General features: G+C 44.7%; 1 protein-coding gene across 2 annotated transcripts in view; it reads right to left on the bottom strand.

Annotated features, from left to right (window-relative positions):
* Window positions 1-5170, bottom strand: part of SPC25 (SPC25 component of NDC80 kinetochore complex) — a 49888-nt gene extending 44718 nt beyond the window's left edge. For both annotated transcript variants that reach the window (XM_085873440.1, XM_085873441.1), the window contains exons 1-2: window positions 4984-5170; window positions 2777-2917 (exon numbers count right to left, since the gene is read on the bottom strand). In XM_085873440.1, the coding sequence (XP_085729566.1) occupies window positions 2777-2917; window positions 4984-5002 (160 nt within the window). In that variant the 5' untranslated portion in view covers window positions 5003-5170. The remainder of the gene's footprint in view (window positions 1-2776; window positions 2918-4983) is intronic.
* Window positions 5171-15740: the final 10570 nt, after the last annotated feature.

The following is a 15740-nucleotide window of genomic DNA, read 5'->3' as shown; positions in this document are numbered from 1 at the left end:
GGAGACAGCTTTTATTAGACAAGGTCAGTGTTCAAGTTGACGATTTTGTAAGTACCAGTCTGTGTCTGCTTGTTTGTTTGTTTGTTTGTTTGTGAACAGTATTACGGAAAAACTCCTCGACGGATTTCGAAGAAACTTGGTGGGGGGGGTTAGGTATGGTCCAAGGATCATGCCATTAGATTTTGGACTGGTCCAAAATCCAATATGGCCGCTATGGTGGCCAATTTGAAAAAATATTTGAGTTTTTTTTTTGCATTTCTATATGTTTTAAGTGATTTCCAACACCCCCCTAATTTTTTTTACCCCCCCCCCCCAAAGAAAATAGAGAGAAAAAAATTTTTTTTTTGCATTTCTACATGTTTTAAGTGATTTCCAACCCCCCCCCCCCCCAAAAAAAAATGTTGGAGAAAAGAACTATAACTCTGTCAGCACTGTTGACATCATATTTAATGAATAAGATATGATGAATGAATGAATAAGTTCACTTGAGTGACCCAGCAGTATTGGCGGCGGAGGTTTTGCACTCTCCCGAGTGCTCCCCCTCTAGTTTTTTACTCTGGCAGTCAAACAAAATTGAAAATCATTCCAAACAGGAAACTTACCGTTTTTAAGGACACCATAAAGGACTCGAGCAACAAGCACGAAGAACTAATGTAACGTGTTAAATACGCTGGTGTAATAAACTTTGCATCAATGGTGGCAAACTTCCAAATACTTATTCTTTTTTTTTTTTCTATAACCTGTAAAATCTACATTCTTTTTAAATTGAATTCTGTCGTTGAACTCTTTCAAACACAAATCACCATATTGGCACTTTCAAAAAACGTTCTGTTTCGCAGTTCTTGGACAAAATATTAGAGCATTTTATGTCATCACGACGAATAAAATTTGCCGCTCGCAGACCCCATCTCCCCCCCTCTCTTCCCCCCATGTTTCTCAAGACTCCACAGGGTAAGGTGTACAATGAACTGTGGTTCATGATGTCATGTAATATTGTTACGGATTTGGAAGCCTTTTGCACACAGACAGACAGCAGTCCTCGCAGTTCAGTTATTTCGATAAGTATGTGTTTATAGATAGAATCCATCCCCTGTGTCTAACGGGAATTTCGTGTGTGCGCTACGAGTTATTTTTTAGTCAGGGTTTTTTTTACAACAACAACAACAGCAACAGCACCGTCGCCTCGCTTCACCGACACCATAGCGCACGTGTTTCTGGCTGCGGACGTGGGTGGGACCCCTCGCTCCAGAGCCGACTCCGCCCACGAGGGAAAGGGTGTGCCCTTCGTTCAATCAGGAGGCTCATCGCCTCAGATTGGGACTCCACCCAGAAGGGTGGGAGTTGCCCCGCCTACCGTGGGCCTGTCCAATGAGGGACGGTCAGCGAATCGCGCGACGCAACCGTCCAATCAGGAGGCGAGTGGCCAGGAAAGAAATCCCTCCCACCTCAAGAGAAGTTGAACGATCGGAGCATTCATTCTGGCTGTCTGGGTCTGCCTCGCCGTGTGTCGTCTGATCCGTGGAAGCTTTTTTCGGCCTTGATTGCCTATTGCCTCGTCGTCTCTCGCCTCGTCCGCCTTCGTGCTGGCTGGCGTCCGTCACTCTATCCCTCGTCCTTGGTGCTTGGTGCTGCATTGAGGCGGTGGGTTTGAGTCCTGCCACCGGACAAGCTCGACCAAGCTCGCACGAGGCGGACAGGTGAAAGTGCAGACTCTTGCCCTCAGCTCGCCTTCCCTCCCGAGCTGAAGGGCCAAATAAAGGCCGCGGCCACCATTTATTTTGGGTGTGTGCGTGTGTGTCTGTGGGCCCAGTCTATAAGTAGCAATTGTTTAAGTGCCTTGTACATTGTAAATTGCATTTCTGATAGTCGGTTTAACTCTTCTCTTTTCGTGCTCCCCTGCCCCATTATAAATAAACCCCCAATTGTTCAATGTACCAGCTCGTTGTTGTGCTTTCTACGATTGACCCAGCACGGTTCGTGCTTGAGAACCAGTAAGCCGATTGGTCTGTAAGTTGTCGTTTGGACCGATGGACTTTGGTAATTCTGCTCGGTTACACCGACCGAGGTCGCTAGAGCGACCCGGTTCGACAGAGTCCGTTGAGGGTGTGACTTCCCCGGTAATTTGACGACGTGGGTACTTAGGTATATTGAAATTTGGCTATTAACCCTACCCCACGCCGTCAGAGAATTGGCGAGCACGGTCCTTAAGTGACCCGTGACCTTCGGAGTTGTCCGAAGGTTACGACCTGCAATTCCAGGTGTTCGGTGGGAGACGGCTCTACTGCTCCACCTGGCGGCCGTTCCTCGCCACCAACCCCCGGCCCACAACAATATGTGCTGTGATTACTCGTCATTCTGAAATTCAAAACAATTTGAGCTTTCCACAATTTTGTGATATCCTAAATTGTTGAGACAGCAAAAAAAAAAAAAAACAGTAGGATATCGTTTCCTTCTTTGACGTCATTCACAGCTTTGAAAAAAAAAATAACCAGTTCTTTCCGAATGTCTGTGCAACATCTCCTTATCGCTGTCAACAGTTTTGATATACTTGTTGAAACACCTCGTACTTAAACCTGACCATTCGTAAATAGTAGAGGGATTACATGAGAATTTAACTTCTCCCTCAACTTGAATCAATGAGGTGTCCAAATTTCAGCTTTGCAAGACTTCAAGTTACCATGCAGACAGACGAACAGATACAACCGAGCAACCTGCTGAGTCTTCTGTATTAAAAAAGATCGTTTATGCATTGACCGGTGAGGCCACACGTCCATACCATGCATCTTTCTCATGAGGCTCTCATGTTTATCAGACAAAACAGGCATCTGAGAGATGGCTTCGGCAATCGGGTGGTACATCTGGCGCCATTTCTGTTGCAAGCTCCCTTTCCAAAAAGGCAAGGGCTCACCACTGGAGGCTGGGGGTGGGAAGAACAAAAAAGTGTGTTTACAATGTGAGCACCCGGAGTGTGTTCAGTTACCAAGCAGCCAGATAGCAATTACCAAGCCAGCCGTACCTTATCAACTCTTTCAAATGCAGTGCTTGCTCGAGTGCTTAAGCCACTTGGTGAGCGCTCTACAAGAAACTTGGTAAGCTGAACACACCCCTGACGTGCATCATTTGCTTTGCGTGCACGTTCAACCTGCTGCTCCAGAATTACACAAGCGGTACACCTTCCTCGAGAACGAGGTCCATTGCAATATCCTTATTGCATCGACTTCAATGTTACCAGCCTCGGTGGTGTCATGGTTCGAGTCTGCTCAGAATCTGGGATGTTGGTGGTTCGAACGCCAGCTAAATCATAGTATAAACTTTCAAAGTTGGGGGAATCTCCTTGCTTCATGTTCAGAATTTTTAAAGGATTGAGTGCAGACAAAGAATCACAAGATGGTAATTATAGCACAAGCCTTGATGGACCCCAAGTTCCTGATAAGGGAACTCATTCATAGCTGTGTACAATTGGCAAAGAAGAAACAATACAACGAGCAATGGTCTGACCCCTGGGAGGGTCTTGGCTGTTATCAGGAACGAGAACACCATGGCATTTTATTTATTTATTTATTCATATGCAGCCTGTGGCTGCTCGGTTTAATCATTTTCTAGGGGTGTAGCTGTGCCGCTGATGCAGTGCCTTTTGCCACGAGCACGTTGGAACTCGTTTTTAGATCCTCATGGAGGATCTCCAAGTCTCACTCACGTTGTTCTTCTTCATCTTCTTCTTGTGGACTTTTTTGTTTCACAGCCTACAGTTTTCATCGAAACTTCCTGAAACTTGGCATATACACGTTAAAATTCCCTGCACAGACAGTAACCATCTCTGATTTTGAAAATTCCTCCAAGAAAAAAAGTTATGACGTCAAAATATCTCCGCTAATGGAAATCGCCGAAAAAAATTATCTCCGAAACTAGGCAAGCTTTTTGAATTCTGTTTGCGGGAATCGAACAGGGCATGAGCAGAGATGAATTACCGCACATTTGATACATCACTATGACGTCATATCAATTTTTATGATGTCATTCCTATTTTTTGACATTTTTTTGTTTCACAACCCAGAGTTTTCATCGGATCTTCGTGAAACTTGCCATGTATATGCAGAAAGCCCACGCGCAGGCAGTAACCATGTCCGATTTTGGAAATTCTTCCGAGAAAAAAAAAGTTGACGTCATAATATCGCCGCTAATGGAAATCGCCTGTACCATTATCTCCGAAACTAGGCAAGCTGCTTGAATTTTGTTTGCGGGAATCAAGCCGGCCATTAGCGCAGATAATTTATCGCAAACCTGATACATCACAATGACGTCATATTCGTTTTTTATGACGTCATCATCAAGAGGACGAGGATCTCAGCTCATTTGAGCTTGTTGTTAACCTCGGAAGGATGATGGGCTGAAACAACCCACCCGGTGTTAATTCAACGGTGAAAAAACGGGGGCTTGAACTCGATGCTTTGACATCTCAAGCCAGCCACCTTAACCGTTAAACCAACACCAGGCGTACCATTACCTTTGCATTACTGAACACCTTTCTTGCGTTCTTGGTCAAGTGTTCTTGGTCAAGTGCTGCCAAAGCAACCCCCACAAGGATTTCAACTGGGTGGTTTGCTTTAGGCAGGAGCTCAGTCATTTGTTCATGGTGCCGGAGATGGCTCGCCTACTCTTCGCGAGTGACACCGTGGGATCATTAACCTCCACAAACTGACGGAAGGCAGACGGAATGCTCAGTTTGACGCCGTCTGAGGAACGGCAGTGATGTATCATCCTTCATGCGGAACACCAGGGTGCCGATTCCAACCAAGGGGAAGAGTTCGGGGCGTGAGTTTCACGACTGCATCGATGGGGGCAGTGATTAACGGAGAAACACCGAGGCAGTGACTCCCCCTGTACTGCAGGTTAAAATCGAAGCCCATTCACGGCCCTGGTATTTGATTTCGTTCCTCACGCCGACGCCAATTTATACTTGATGGAACAACACGAATTACTTACATTTCTCGCGTGGCTCCATTGTCGGCTCGAGTTTTACGGACAGCTGTGATTATAAGGATCCGAACACGCAGGAACTTTTCCAACCGTTTTCACTAAAATGAGAAAGTATTAGAACACGACGGTTAAAAAAAAAACAAAAAAAAAACTTCCTGTTCAAATCGGGTCCCGCGGCAGTTTCAACCAATCAGGAAGCGAGCAGGAAAAAAAAACTGACGTCGACGCTTTCATGTCGAACCAATGTTTGCAAATCCCTGAGAATATGTTTCTCTCCGTAGAGATGATTTTAAAACGACAGTTAATTTCTTTTATATCATCAGTACAAAAATAAAACACCTTCACACACCAACGTAAGTTCGATCGACTCTGTCGCTTACTATACCGCTGAGGCTTCCAAAACTGTACAGTGTACAAAGTACTATTCGTTTTGTTTTTTTCCCACCTTTACATTACCATGGTAATTGTTAAATTATAATGCAATATAAACAGCACAAAAAGGTGTACATATTTTTAATTGTTCTGTGAATTATCTGTTAATTAACAATTAAAGGAAATAAATATTGGTTCGCATTCGGATCACCAAGACCAAGTGCAACGTTTTTGACTGGATGCCCTGGCAGCACTTGTTGATGTATCTGTACCAGGATACAGTGGAGCTGTCATCAGGACATGAAATCAGGACTGGCAGTCAAACAAAATGGAAAAATCATTCCAAACAGGAAATTTACTGTTTTTAAGGACGTCATAAAGGACACAAATGACAAGCACAAAGACCTTTTTGCATATGACATATTGTTGCGAATTTGGAAGCTTACTGCACACAACAGCCAGGTCCTATAGATCAGCTATGTCGGTAAGTATGTGTTTCTAGTTGGGGTCCCGTCCTATGTTTAATGGGTGATTAATTGTACTTGTGCTGTGAATTATTTTGATAGTTAGGATTTAAATTACCAACAACAACAACAACAACGACACCTGCTCTCATTTCCTTCCACCATCATCCACCGGCACCATTGCACGCGTGTGTGTCAGCACGTACATGGGTGGAGTCCAGTGTGCTAGGCAGGGTTTCTCTGGACGTTGGTGTGCTGGCTTCGCCCCAAATATGGGCACAAGCGGTTCGTTCTGGGTGGGCTCCAAATATGGGCATAGAGCGTTCCCTCTCTGCCCAATGAGGGAGTGCGAGCGTGGGATAAGAGAAGCGCACGTGGGCCAAACGTGGGAGAGTTGAGTGGTTGTCTTCTGGTCTTTCGTCTTCGGACGACTGGTGGTCTTCTGAAGCCAGTCGTCACCTTCCTGGGGTCCTGCCAACAGGGCGTCTTCTCTTGTGGCCTGTGTGCCTGTGAGCCTGTCCCGCGAGGATTGCCTGCCTGTGCCTGGAGCGGCATTGTATGGCGGGTTTGAGTCCTGCCACACCGGATCATCGAAGACCGCACGAGGCGGAAAGGTCCGAGAAGAGGCTCTGACCTCCAGCTGGCCTTTCCTCGAGCTGGAGGCCTCCAATAAAGACCTGACGGGTCCATTTCTTTTTGGGTGTACGTGTGTGTGTGTTTGTGGCGCCAGTCTATTAAGGAAAACTGCATAAGTGCTTGTACATAAATTGCTATTCCTTCATTATTCGGTTAACTGTTTTCTTGCGTGCTCCCCTGCCCCATTATAAATAAATATCCCTTTTGTTAAACGTTGCAGCTCGTTTCTGTGTTTCCTTCATTGGCCTAGCATGGTGCGTATTGTGAATTAGTAAGGCCGTTCGGGCCGTAAATTGTTCATTTTGTCCGACATGCCTTGGTAATGTCCGCTTGGGTTACACACGGTTCGGGCTCGGTAACGCCTCGTTCCGCTCGAGGTCCGGCGAGGGTGTGAATTCCCCGATAGCTTTGTCGGCGTGGGAAATTAGGTATATTGAAGTTTGGCAATTGACCCTACCCCACACGGTCGAATTATTGGCGATTCATGGTCCAATAAGGGACCCGTGCCTTTCGGACTTATCCAAAAGGCACGACCTCAATTCCGGTGTGTTCGGTGGAGCCGACTCTAATGTTCCCTCTAGCGGTCGAGCTCGCCACCGATACCCGGCCCCGTAACAATATTGGCTGCCAGGTAGATTTCATTTTTTGGGGGTGCAGCTGTGCCACCGATGCTGTGCCCCTATACTAGTACACTGGGACTCATTTCACCAACCTCAGAAGGATGACAGGCTGAGACCCTTGAAGACCCTCACGATACTTAAGACCCCAAACACCCCGAAATCCCATTACGACCCAGAGGACCCGAAAGTAACACTGATGATAACATTGTAACAAATCAGATGTTAATTAATACTTACAATATTAATAACAATCATAATTGTTGTATCATATGGCAAGAATAATAACGAACGTTTAATCCCCGCCCTGGCCCCAGGACATCAGAGCTTGATGAAAAGGCAAGGTGATGCTCGAGCAATGCAGCAGGCAAGTATACAACAAGGTCGTGAAGAACAATGAAAATTTGATCCAATTGACCAATGGGCCCCCTATAGTCATTATAAATCGAGGGCCTGTGGATTGATTTCTGTGTCCATCCTGTGGTTATAAGTGTGATAGTTCGGGACTGATCAAGGTGAATTAATAATCTCAAGTAGAGTTGTCACACACACAAATGACCATGAGCCAGATGCAGTTGGTTGCCAGAGGGGATGTAATGAACAGTACCCCAGAAGATGGAGTACTTGAAGTCATGAGTACAATAAACTGATCCAACACACAGAATTATATGATTGAATTATATATGAGTTATCATACAGAATTAATGGGAATACCAAAGAGCCATTAATAATTCAGTGGTTGACAGTAAGGTAAGAAGCACTGAGCTCTATAATATGGAGGAACTACTGGCTGACGAGAGTGTGTTTTGCCAATGAGCCCATTGATGAGAGTGCGGTCGCCATGTTAGGACTCACCTACTGACTGAAGATTCCTTAGTAAACAATGTGGACAAAAAAATTGAGGATTAGCTGGTTTTTAAATAAACTGAGAGGTTTTTATGTATTTTTAAATAGGGTTTTTTCACGTTGTGGTGAGTACCAAAAGCAGGTTTTTAAACATACGGAGTTTGTTTTATTATTTTTAATTGGGCTTTTTCATGTTGTGGTGAATGCCAAGATGGTGGCTGGTGACCAGGTTTTTTCAGTAAACCAGTGATCCATTTGTATTTGGCTGCTTCTGGATGGGTTTGATCGAGGGTAGATGAGTGAGTAGCAGCTGAAACCCGAATCCTATCCAAGTTCCTCCTGATGACTCCATTTTTCCTCTATTTGGGTTCCTCCTGATGACTCCATCTTTATTCTATTTGGGATCCTCCTGATGACTCCATCTTTCCTCTATTTGGGTTCCTCCTGATGACTCCATCTTTCCTCTATTTGGGTTCCTCCTGATGACTCCATCTTTATTCTATTTGGGTTCCTCCTGATGTCTCCATCTTTCCTCTATTTGGGTTCCTCCTGATGTCTCCATCTTTCCTCTATTTGGGTTCCTCCTGATGACTCCATCTTTCCTCTATTTGGGTTCCTCCTGATGACTCCATCTTTATTCTATTTGGGATCCTCCTGATGACTCCATATTTATTCTATTTGGGTTCCTCCTGATGACTCCATCTTTCCTCTATTTGGGTTCCTCCTGATGACTCCATCTTTATTCTATTTGGGTTCCTCCTGATGACTCCGTCTTTATTCTATTTGGGTTCCTCCTGATGAGTCCATCTTTATTCTATTTGGGTTCCTCCTGATGACTCCATCTTTCCTCTATTTGGGTTCCTCCTGATGACTCCATCTTTCCTCTATTTGGGTTCCTCCTGATGACTCCATCTTTATTCTATTTGGGTTCATCCTGATGACTCCGTCTTTATTCTATTTGGGTTCCTCCTGATGAGTCCATCTTTATTCTATTTGGGTTCCTCCTGATGACTCCATCTTTCCTCTATTTGGGTTCCTCCTGATGACTCCATCTTTCCTCTATTTGGGTTCCTCCTGATGACTCCATCTTTATTCTATTTGGGTTCCTCCTGATGTCTCCATCTTTCCTCCATTTGGGTTCCTCCTGATGACTCCATCTTTCCTCTATTTGGGTTCCTCCTGATGACTCCATCTTTCCTCTATTTGGGTTCCTCCTGATGACTCCATCTTTCCTCTATTTGGGTTCCTCCTGATGACTCCATCTTTCCTCTACTTGGGTTCCTCCTGATGACTCCATCTTTCCTCTATTTGGGTTCCTCCTGATGACTCCATCTTTATTCTATTTGGGTTCCTCCTGATGACTCTATCTTTCCTCTATTTGGGTTCCTCCTGATGACTCCATCTTTCCTCTATTTGGGTTCCTCCTGATGACTCCATCTTTCCTCTATTTGGGTTCCTCCTGATGACTCCATCTTTCCTCTATTTGGGTTCCTCCTGATGACTCCATTTATCCTCTATTTGGGTTCCTCCTGATGACTCCATCTTTCCTCTATTTGGGTTCCTCCTGATGACTCCATCTTTCCTCTATTTGGGTCCTCCTGATGACTCCATCTTTCCTCTATTTGGGTTCCTCCTGATGACTCCATCTTTCCTCTATTTGGGTTCCTCCTGATGACTCCATCTTTCCTCTATTTGGGTTCCTCCTGATGACTCCATCTTTCCACTATTTGGGTTCCTCCTGATACTCCAATGCTACATTTGGTCAGTTATTTGAATATACATGTCACGGGATGTGACATGACATGGAGGAGGAGTACGGCGCACTGGGGTTGGAATCCATATACATTTTTATTCTTCTATGACATCCACTTAACGTGATGACGAGATTTGTTTTTTTTTTACAGTGTTCCTGATTGGACATAATGTTGAGCTAAATCAACGCCGCATGATCATTACGTAGATAAAATTTAAACTGAGAAAAAGAAGAGGTGGCTGAAGGAAAGAAAAAGGAGAATTGGGGAATGTGGGAGGAATGCTTTAATGAAAGAAATAAAGATAGTTTACTTGGATATTTGAAGGGATGTCCTCCTCCCTGGAGGAGAGTTGAAGGGATGTGCATAAAAAAATGTGGGGAGAGGGAAGGGGGAGAGTTCAAAATTTAGACATTTGCGTAGGTAATAAATAATGCCCCATAATTATCTTGTCAAACACAGCAAAACCTTGCATAATGAGAGTTGTCGGTGCTGCAGCTACTTAATAATTCTCCATAAGATGTCACATCATTGGGGAGACCAACATCGATTTTATAATGCCCACAGCAGCTTGCATTTTGATGGATGGAAACGTCATCGTAATTAAATTGGCATGAAAAAACAATTTGATTATATAAAATAAAGAATCAGGCAAAAATTTTCAATGACAAAATATCAGTCCAGAGGGTGTTAAAATTACTACCAGCATGTTTCATTATTTATATGCAGCCTGCGGCTGCTTGGCTACATCATTTTCTGGGGGCACAGCTGTACCACTAAAGTAATAGCTCATTTTACCGACCTCAGAAGGACGACAGGTTGAGTCAAACCTACCTGGTGTTAATTCAACAGCCTGACAGGGGCTTGAACTCATAGACCCGAGGATATTGGGCCAACCACCTTCACTGACCTTAACTAAATACCTGACCTGATAAAAGATATACCCGACTTTTACTGTTAAGCCAACACCAGGCCAACCAGCATGGGTTGTCAATAGTTCTCAACTTCTGACAATAGCTCCCGACTCCTTTCACTGGCAGGTTTACCTTCAGTTGGGCATGCTCCACATTGGAGTCAGTAATGGCGAAGTGTCAGCAAAACAATCCAATACTTATTACGTGTCAGGGAGGAAGAATCCATAGATAGATTGTGATAAGACTTTAGTATGGGCTGTGATTAGGTAGCTTAGGTTTATGCCCTGTGTTAGCTATTTGTCCAGAAGCAAGTCGTATTGTACATTGTTCAATGAGGAGGCAGCGATTGTAACCTTCAAAGCAGATAGGGTAATATTGTATCATAGAAAACCTCCTCTTTCAAGTGAGGCCAGGTGAGCACTTGTGGGGACAAAAGGCACAGAAATCGATATGCACTTTCAATTGACTGCTTGGCCAGCGTGCTGCAAGTCATGGGGGTGAGGTTGGCAGAGGAGCCCTGGAGGAGAGTGAGCGGGACACCTTTGTACAGGGCCGCCCAACAGGGCGGGGAAGCCCGAAAGATTGATACCACTCACAAGCAGCAGGTGGTCAATCAAGGGACCCACCGTCTGTTAAGCAGTCTCAGAGTTTAAGAAGGCCATAGCCGCACTTAATTGCCAGGTGGAGTTGGATCTCACCAGAGTCAACATCTCTCTTGCTCTCTGCTGTGTCGTGTTTAATGTTTTGTCATGTTTAACGTCCTTATTTAATTGTATTATTTATCAGACAATCATTGGCCACCTCACAGTCTGGGGTCTTAAGGCATATCCTGGGTTACCTCACTGGGGTCTGAAGCCGCCATGTTGTTTGGCCTGCTCAACCACGCCTTGACTTGGAACAGGCTGCAACAATTTCTTAATGATAAAGTTTTTATTTTCACTCTCACTCATATTATCGATACCTACCAATAGCTGGATACATTGCAATGTTTATAAACACACGAAGATGCTTGCGTTTGTGGCTTTATTTCATTTCCGCCAATGCTGTAATCTCGAGAGTCTCTCAATCTAAGCCAAATCACAAAATGTAAGCCCCAGAATTGAACTTAGCAGCAGTTCCTACTGCTGAATAAAGGTGTTCATTTGTCCAATCTGGAAATTGCTTGGGCGTTTATGGGTGCATGGGTTTATCGACAGCAATTGGTAAATTGCTTGCCAAACCAGGCGTTCGTTGGAGTGATGGCTTGAGTGCGTAAGCCACTTGCCGAGCACCCGACAGTTGATAGCGGTACAGTTTATGTCCCTATCAGGGTGTACAGTCTGTATTTGCTATACAAGGTAGAGGTACGTTTACAGCACATGCGGACATGGTAAATTAGGTAGATTTGGATCTGTACGGACTCTCTGTGGGTGTGTGGGCATGCCATGCCTGTTACGGGCACAATGGTGGCAAACTTTCATCTCGTATCTTATGAAGGTTTTATCAGGTTTTCCTTTGTCCTCATGACTGTTTCAAAAGCAATTGGTTTAGGGTGTACTTTACAAAGGTTATATAGTTTCTCTTTGTGACTTTCAAAGCAAAATGTATTTGATAACACCCGATTTCTAAGTGTTTTTCCGTATAAATGTGTTTTCTAAATTACCAAGAAAAATTTTTTCCATCCGTCACACACAGCTCTTTATAAAGATTAGTGTTTATGCACATATCTTGAAACGTCAATATACAGTAAATGCAACATTGTTTATAATTTGTCTATTGAAATTCCCCCAAAACAACTATTAAAGCTACTCAACGTTATTGGGTTGTATACAGTAAGTACTGTAGTCGGTAATGACACTGGCTCCAATCTGCTGATTCCTGAAATATTGCTGATATCAGCCAAGCACGTGTGTGTGTGTGTGTGTGTGTGTGTGTGTGTGTGTGTGTGTGTGTGTGTGTGTGTGTGTGTGTGTGTGTGTGTGTGTGTGTGTGTGTGTGTGTGTGTGTGTGTGTGTGTGTGTGTTGTTCATATGCATAACCTTTTCTCTCTGCTAACTCCCCTCGCCCCCAGCCCCACCCCACCCCTCTCTTTCTCTTTCTCTGTCCCATGCTCACTCCGCTCCCCTTCTAATACAGTGCAGAACCCTCCCACACATATATCTCTCTCTCTCTCTCTCTCTCTCTCTCTCTCTCTCTCTCTCTCTCTCTCTCTCTCTCTCTCTCCCCAGATGCGTTCAGGCAGTGATTATGTCCGAACAGTGTTTGCCTCCAGATGTGTCCGCATCCCAGTATTTATCTCTAGGTGGTGTTTGTTTCCAGAAAGTGTTTGTCTCCGGACCTGTGCAGGCTGTGTCTGTTTGTCTCCGTACCTATCCGGGCAATGTCTCTTTGCCTTCAGACGTGTCTGGGCGGTGTTTGGCTTCGGACGGTATTTGTCTCCAGACGCGTCCGGCGGGTTTTGTCTCCAGATGTGTCTGGGCAGTGTTTGTCGCCGGGCGGTGTTTTTTTCAAGGCCGTGTTTGTGTCCGGGTGGTGTTTGTTTCGTGACTGTGTTTATGTCCAGGCGGTGTTTGTCTCCAGGTGGTATTTATTGTATGACCAATAGAAAATGGATTTCAGACATTATTTTGTTTCCATCTTCATTGTAATTCTGTCGAATCATTTTGATGAGACAGTATGAATCATAATTAATGCTCTACCGCATGTCTGCCTTCCCTTCCTCTCACCTCATGCTGCCTTCCCTTCCTCCACCCCTCCTCACTCTCTCTCCCTCCCTCACTACCACACCCCTCCTCGCTCCCCCTCCCTCCCCTCTCTCTTTTCCCCTACACAGCCTCACTCTCCCCTCTCACTGTCTCCCTCACCCCTCTTGCCCACCCCCCCTCTTATTCTCCTTCCCTCCCTCCCCTTTCAGTATTCCCGTCAGCGAAGTGACGGGTGATATTTGCTGGTAGTAAATAACTGAAAGCAGCAACAAGTAACACCACCTTTCAGTCATTTGCGGGGGTCTTGTACCCCCGGCTCAGTTTGTGCTTGTTAACGGCCCGCCTGACGCGACAATATTTTATTTTTTCATCATTTGCAATCAGTACATAACTTCCCCCCCCCCCCCCATCTTTTGTCACTGTTCCCCACAAACTTTGAGGTATTACAAGCAAGTTAAAAAAAAACAATCTAAAGCTGGTCGTGTAAGAGACACACACACACACACACACACACACACACACACACACACACACACACACACACACACACACACACACACGAGAAATACCTCTTAATTACAACTTCTTACGACTGATCTAAATACAAATGGATCACTGGTCTGCTGAAAAAACTGGTCACCAGCCACCATCTTGGCATTCACCACAACATGAAAAAGCCCAATTAAAAATAATAAAACTCCGTATGTTTAAAAACCTGCTTTTGGTACTCACCACAACATGAAAAGCCCTATTTAAATTTTTTTTTTAACTCAGTTTATTTTAAAACCAGCTAATCCTCAATTTTTTTGTCCACATTGTTTACTAAGGAACCTTCAGTCAGTAGGTGAGTCCTAACATGGCGACCGCACTCTCATCAATGGGCTCATTGGCAAAACACACTCTCGGCGGCCAGTAGTTCCTCCATATTATAGAGCTCAGTGCTTCTTACCTTACTGTCAACCACTGAATTATTAATGGCTCTTTGGTGTCACCAATAATTCTGTATGATAATAACTCATATATAATTCAATCATATAATTCTGTGCTTTGGATCAGTTTATTGTACTCATGACTTCAGGTACTTCATCTTCTGGGGTACTTACTGTTCATTACATCCCCTCTGGCAACCAACTGCATCTGGCTCATGGTTATTTGTGTGCGCGCGCTCTACTCGTGATTATTAATTCACCTTGATCAGTCCCGAACTATCACACTTATAACCACAGGATGGACACAGAAATCCACCAGCACACAAATCAATCCACAGGCCCTCGATTTTATAATGACTATAAGGGGCCCATTGGTCAATTGGATCAAATTTTCATTGTTCTTCACGACCTTGGAGCACATACCTGCCTGCTGCATTGCTCGAGCATTAGCTCGTGGATCGTGCAGCACGGCCTCCAGGTGGGGGTCTCCAGTATCCAGGTGGGGGAGGGTATTACAAGTCTCCACCATTTACAGGACAGTATTCCTGTTCTCACGTTTTCCAGTGCAGTGAGGCGTTTTGAATTATAAGCAGTAGGTATGTTTTTGCTTCATGCACATAACCCGGGTTTTTTGTGTTTTTTTTTTTGTTGTTTTGCCTATGCGGAGCTGCCAGTTGCCTGTACACCACCCAAATAAAAGTATGCATCAGAAGAACGTGTTGCATGGTTGGAACAAGATCGTCCGGAGGGTGGGTACTCTGCAGGTGCAGAGGAATACACTGGCACGTCTGCAGAAATTTCAATATCCCAGTTCCACAAAAATCATGGAAACATGAACCAAAAGCAGTCAATGAAAACAAGGACATAGTGCTCACGTACGACCCATCCACCGTGAACAGAGAAAACAAAGCACCGCGACTGTACATAGTACTTAGATACAAAAAGGAATAGTAGGCATTGCTAATTGAGGTTTCAGTACCCAGTGATTTGAGTCTAAATAACGTAAATGAAGCACGATCCTTCACCGAAGTGAAGGTGGATACTTGGAGTCCTGGGACGACTCCATTCCACATTCTGAAATCTGAATTGTGGAGATAACAATCAACGACACACGACTGTTACATGAGACAAACTTGGGGGAAGTGCCTTCACTTCCCAGGGCACTCTGGGAACCAGCGACGTCACAATAATGGCTCTGAACCACCGACCTCCCAGACTCGGAGCAGATGCTGTTATACATCCTTGGATACCAGAGCGGGGGAGGGTGATTGCTCCCCATGCCTTTTGCCAGGAGGGTAGGGGGGGGGACGACAGAAAGTAGTGCCTTATCATGCGGACGCCCAAAAAATTCTGGCAACATTGCAAAACTGCCTTGGTGTAAGAGATTTCTAAAATGCATCATACCCTATGACTGCCCATAATTTTGTCCTCACAAGTCTTTAGGAGCCTTTAGGGGGCAGACCTCGAAATTTCCACAAAATATTTCGCTGATTCCAATTTGTATTTCGTGAATTGAGGCTATCTTTAATAGCCAGATCACCACCACAGGT

The sequence above is a fragment of the Eptatretus burgeri genome, chromosome 3 (assembly GCF_056783735.1).
Source record: "Eptatretus burgeri isolate ZD-2024b chromosome 3, Ebu_testis_v1, whole genome shotgun sequence".
NCBI lineage: Eukaryota > Metazoa > Chordata > Myxini > Myxiniformes > Myxinidae > Eptatretus > Eptatretus burgeri.
Note: the sequence above shows the minus strand (reverse complement) of the source record. Positions and strands in the feature narration are given on the sequence as shown.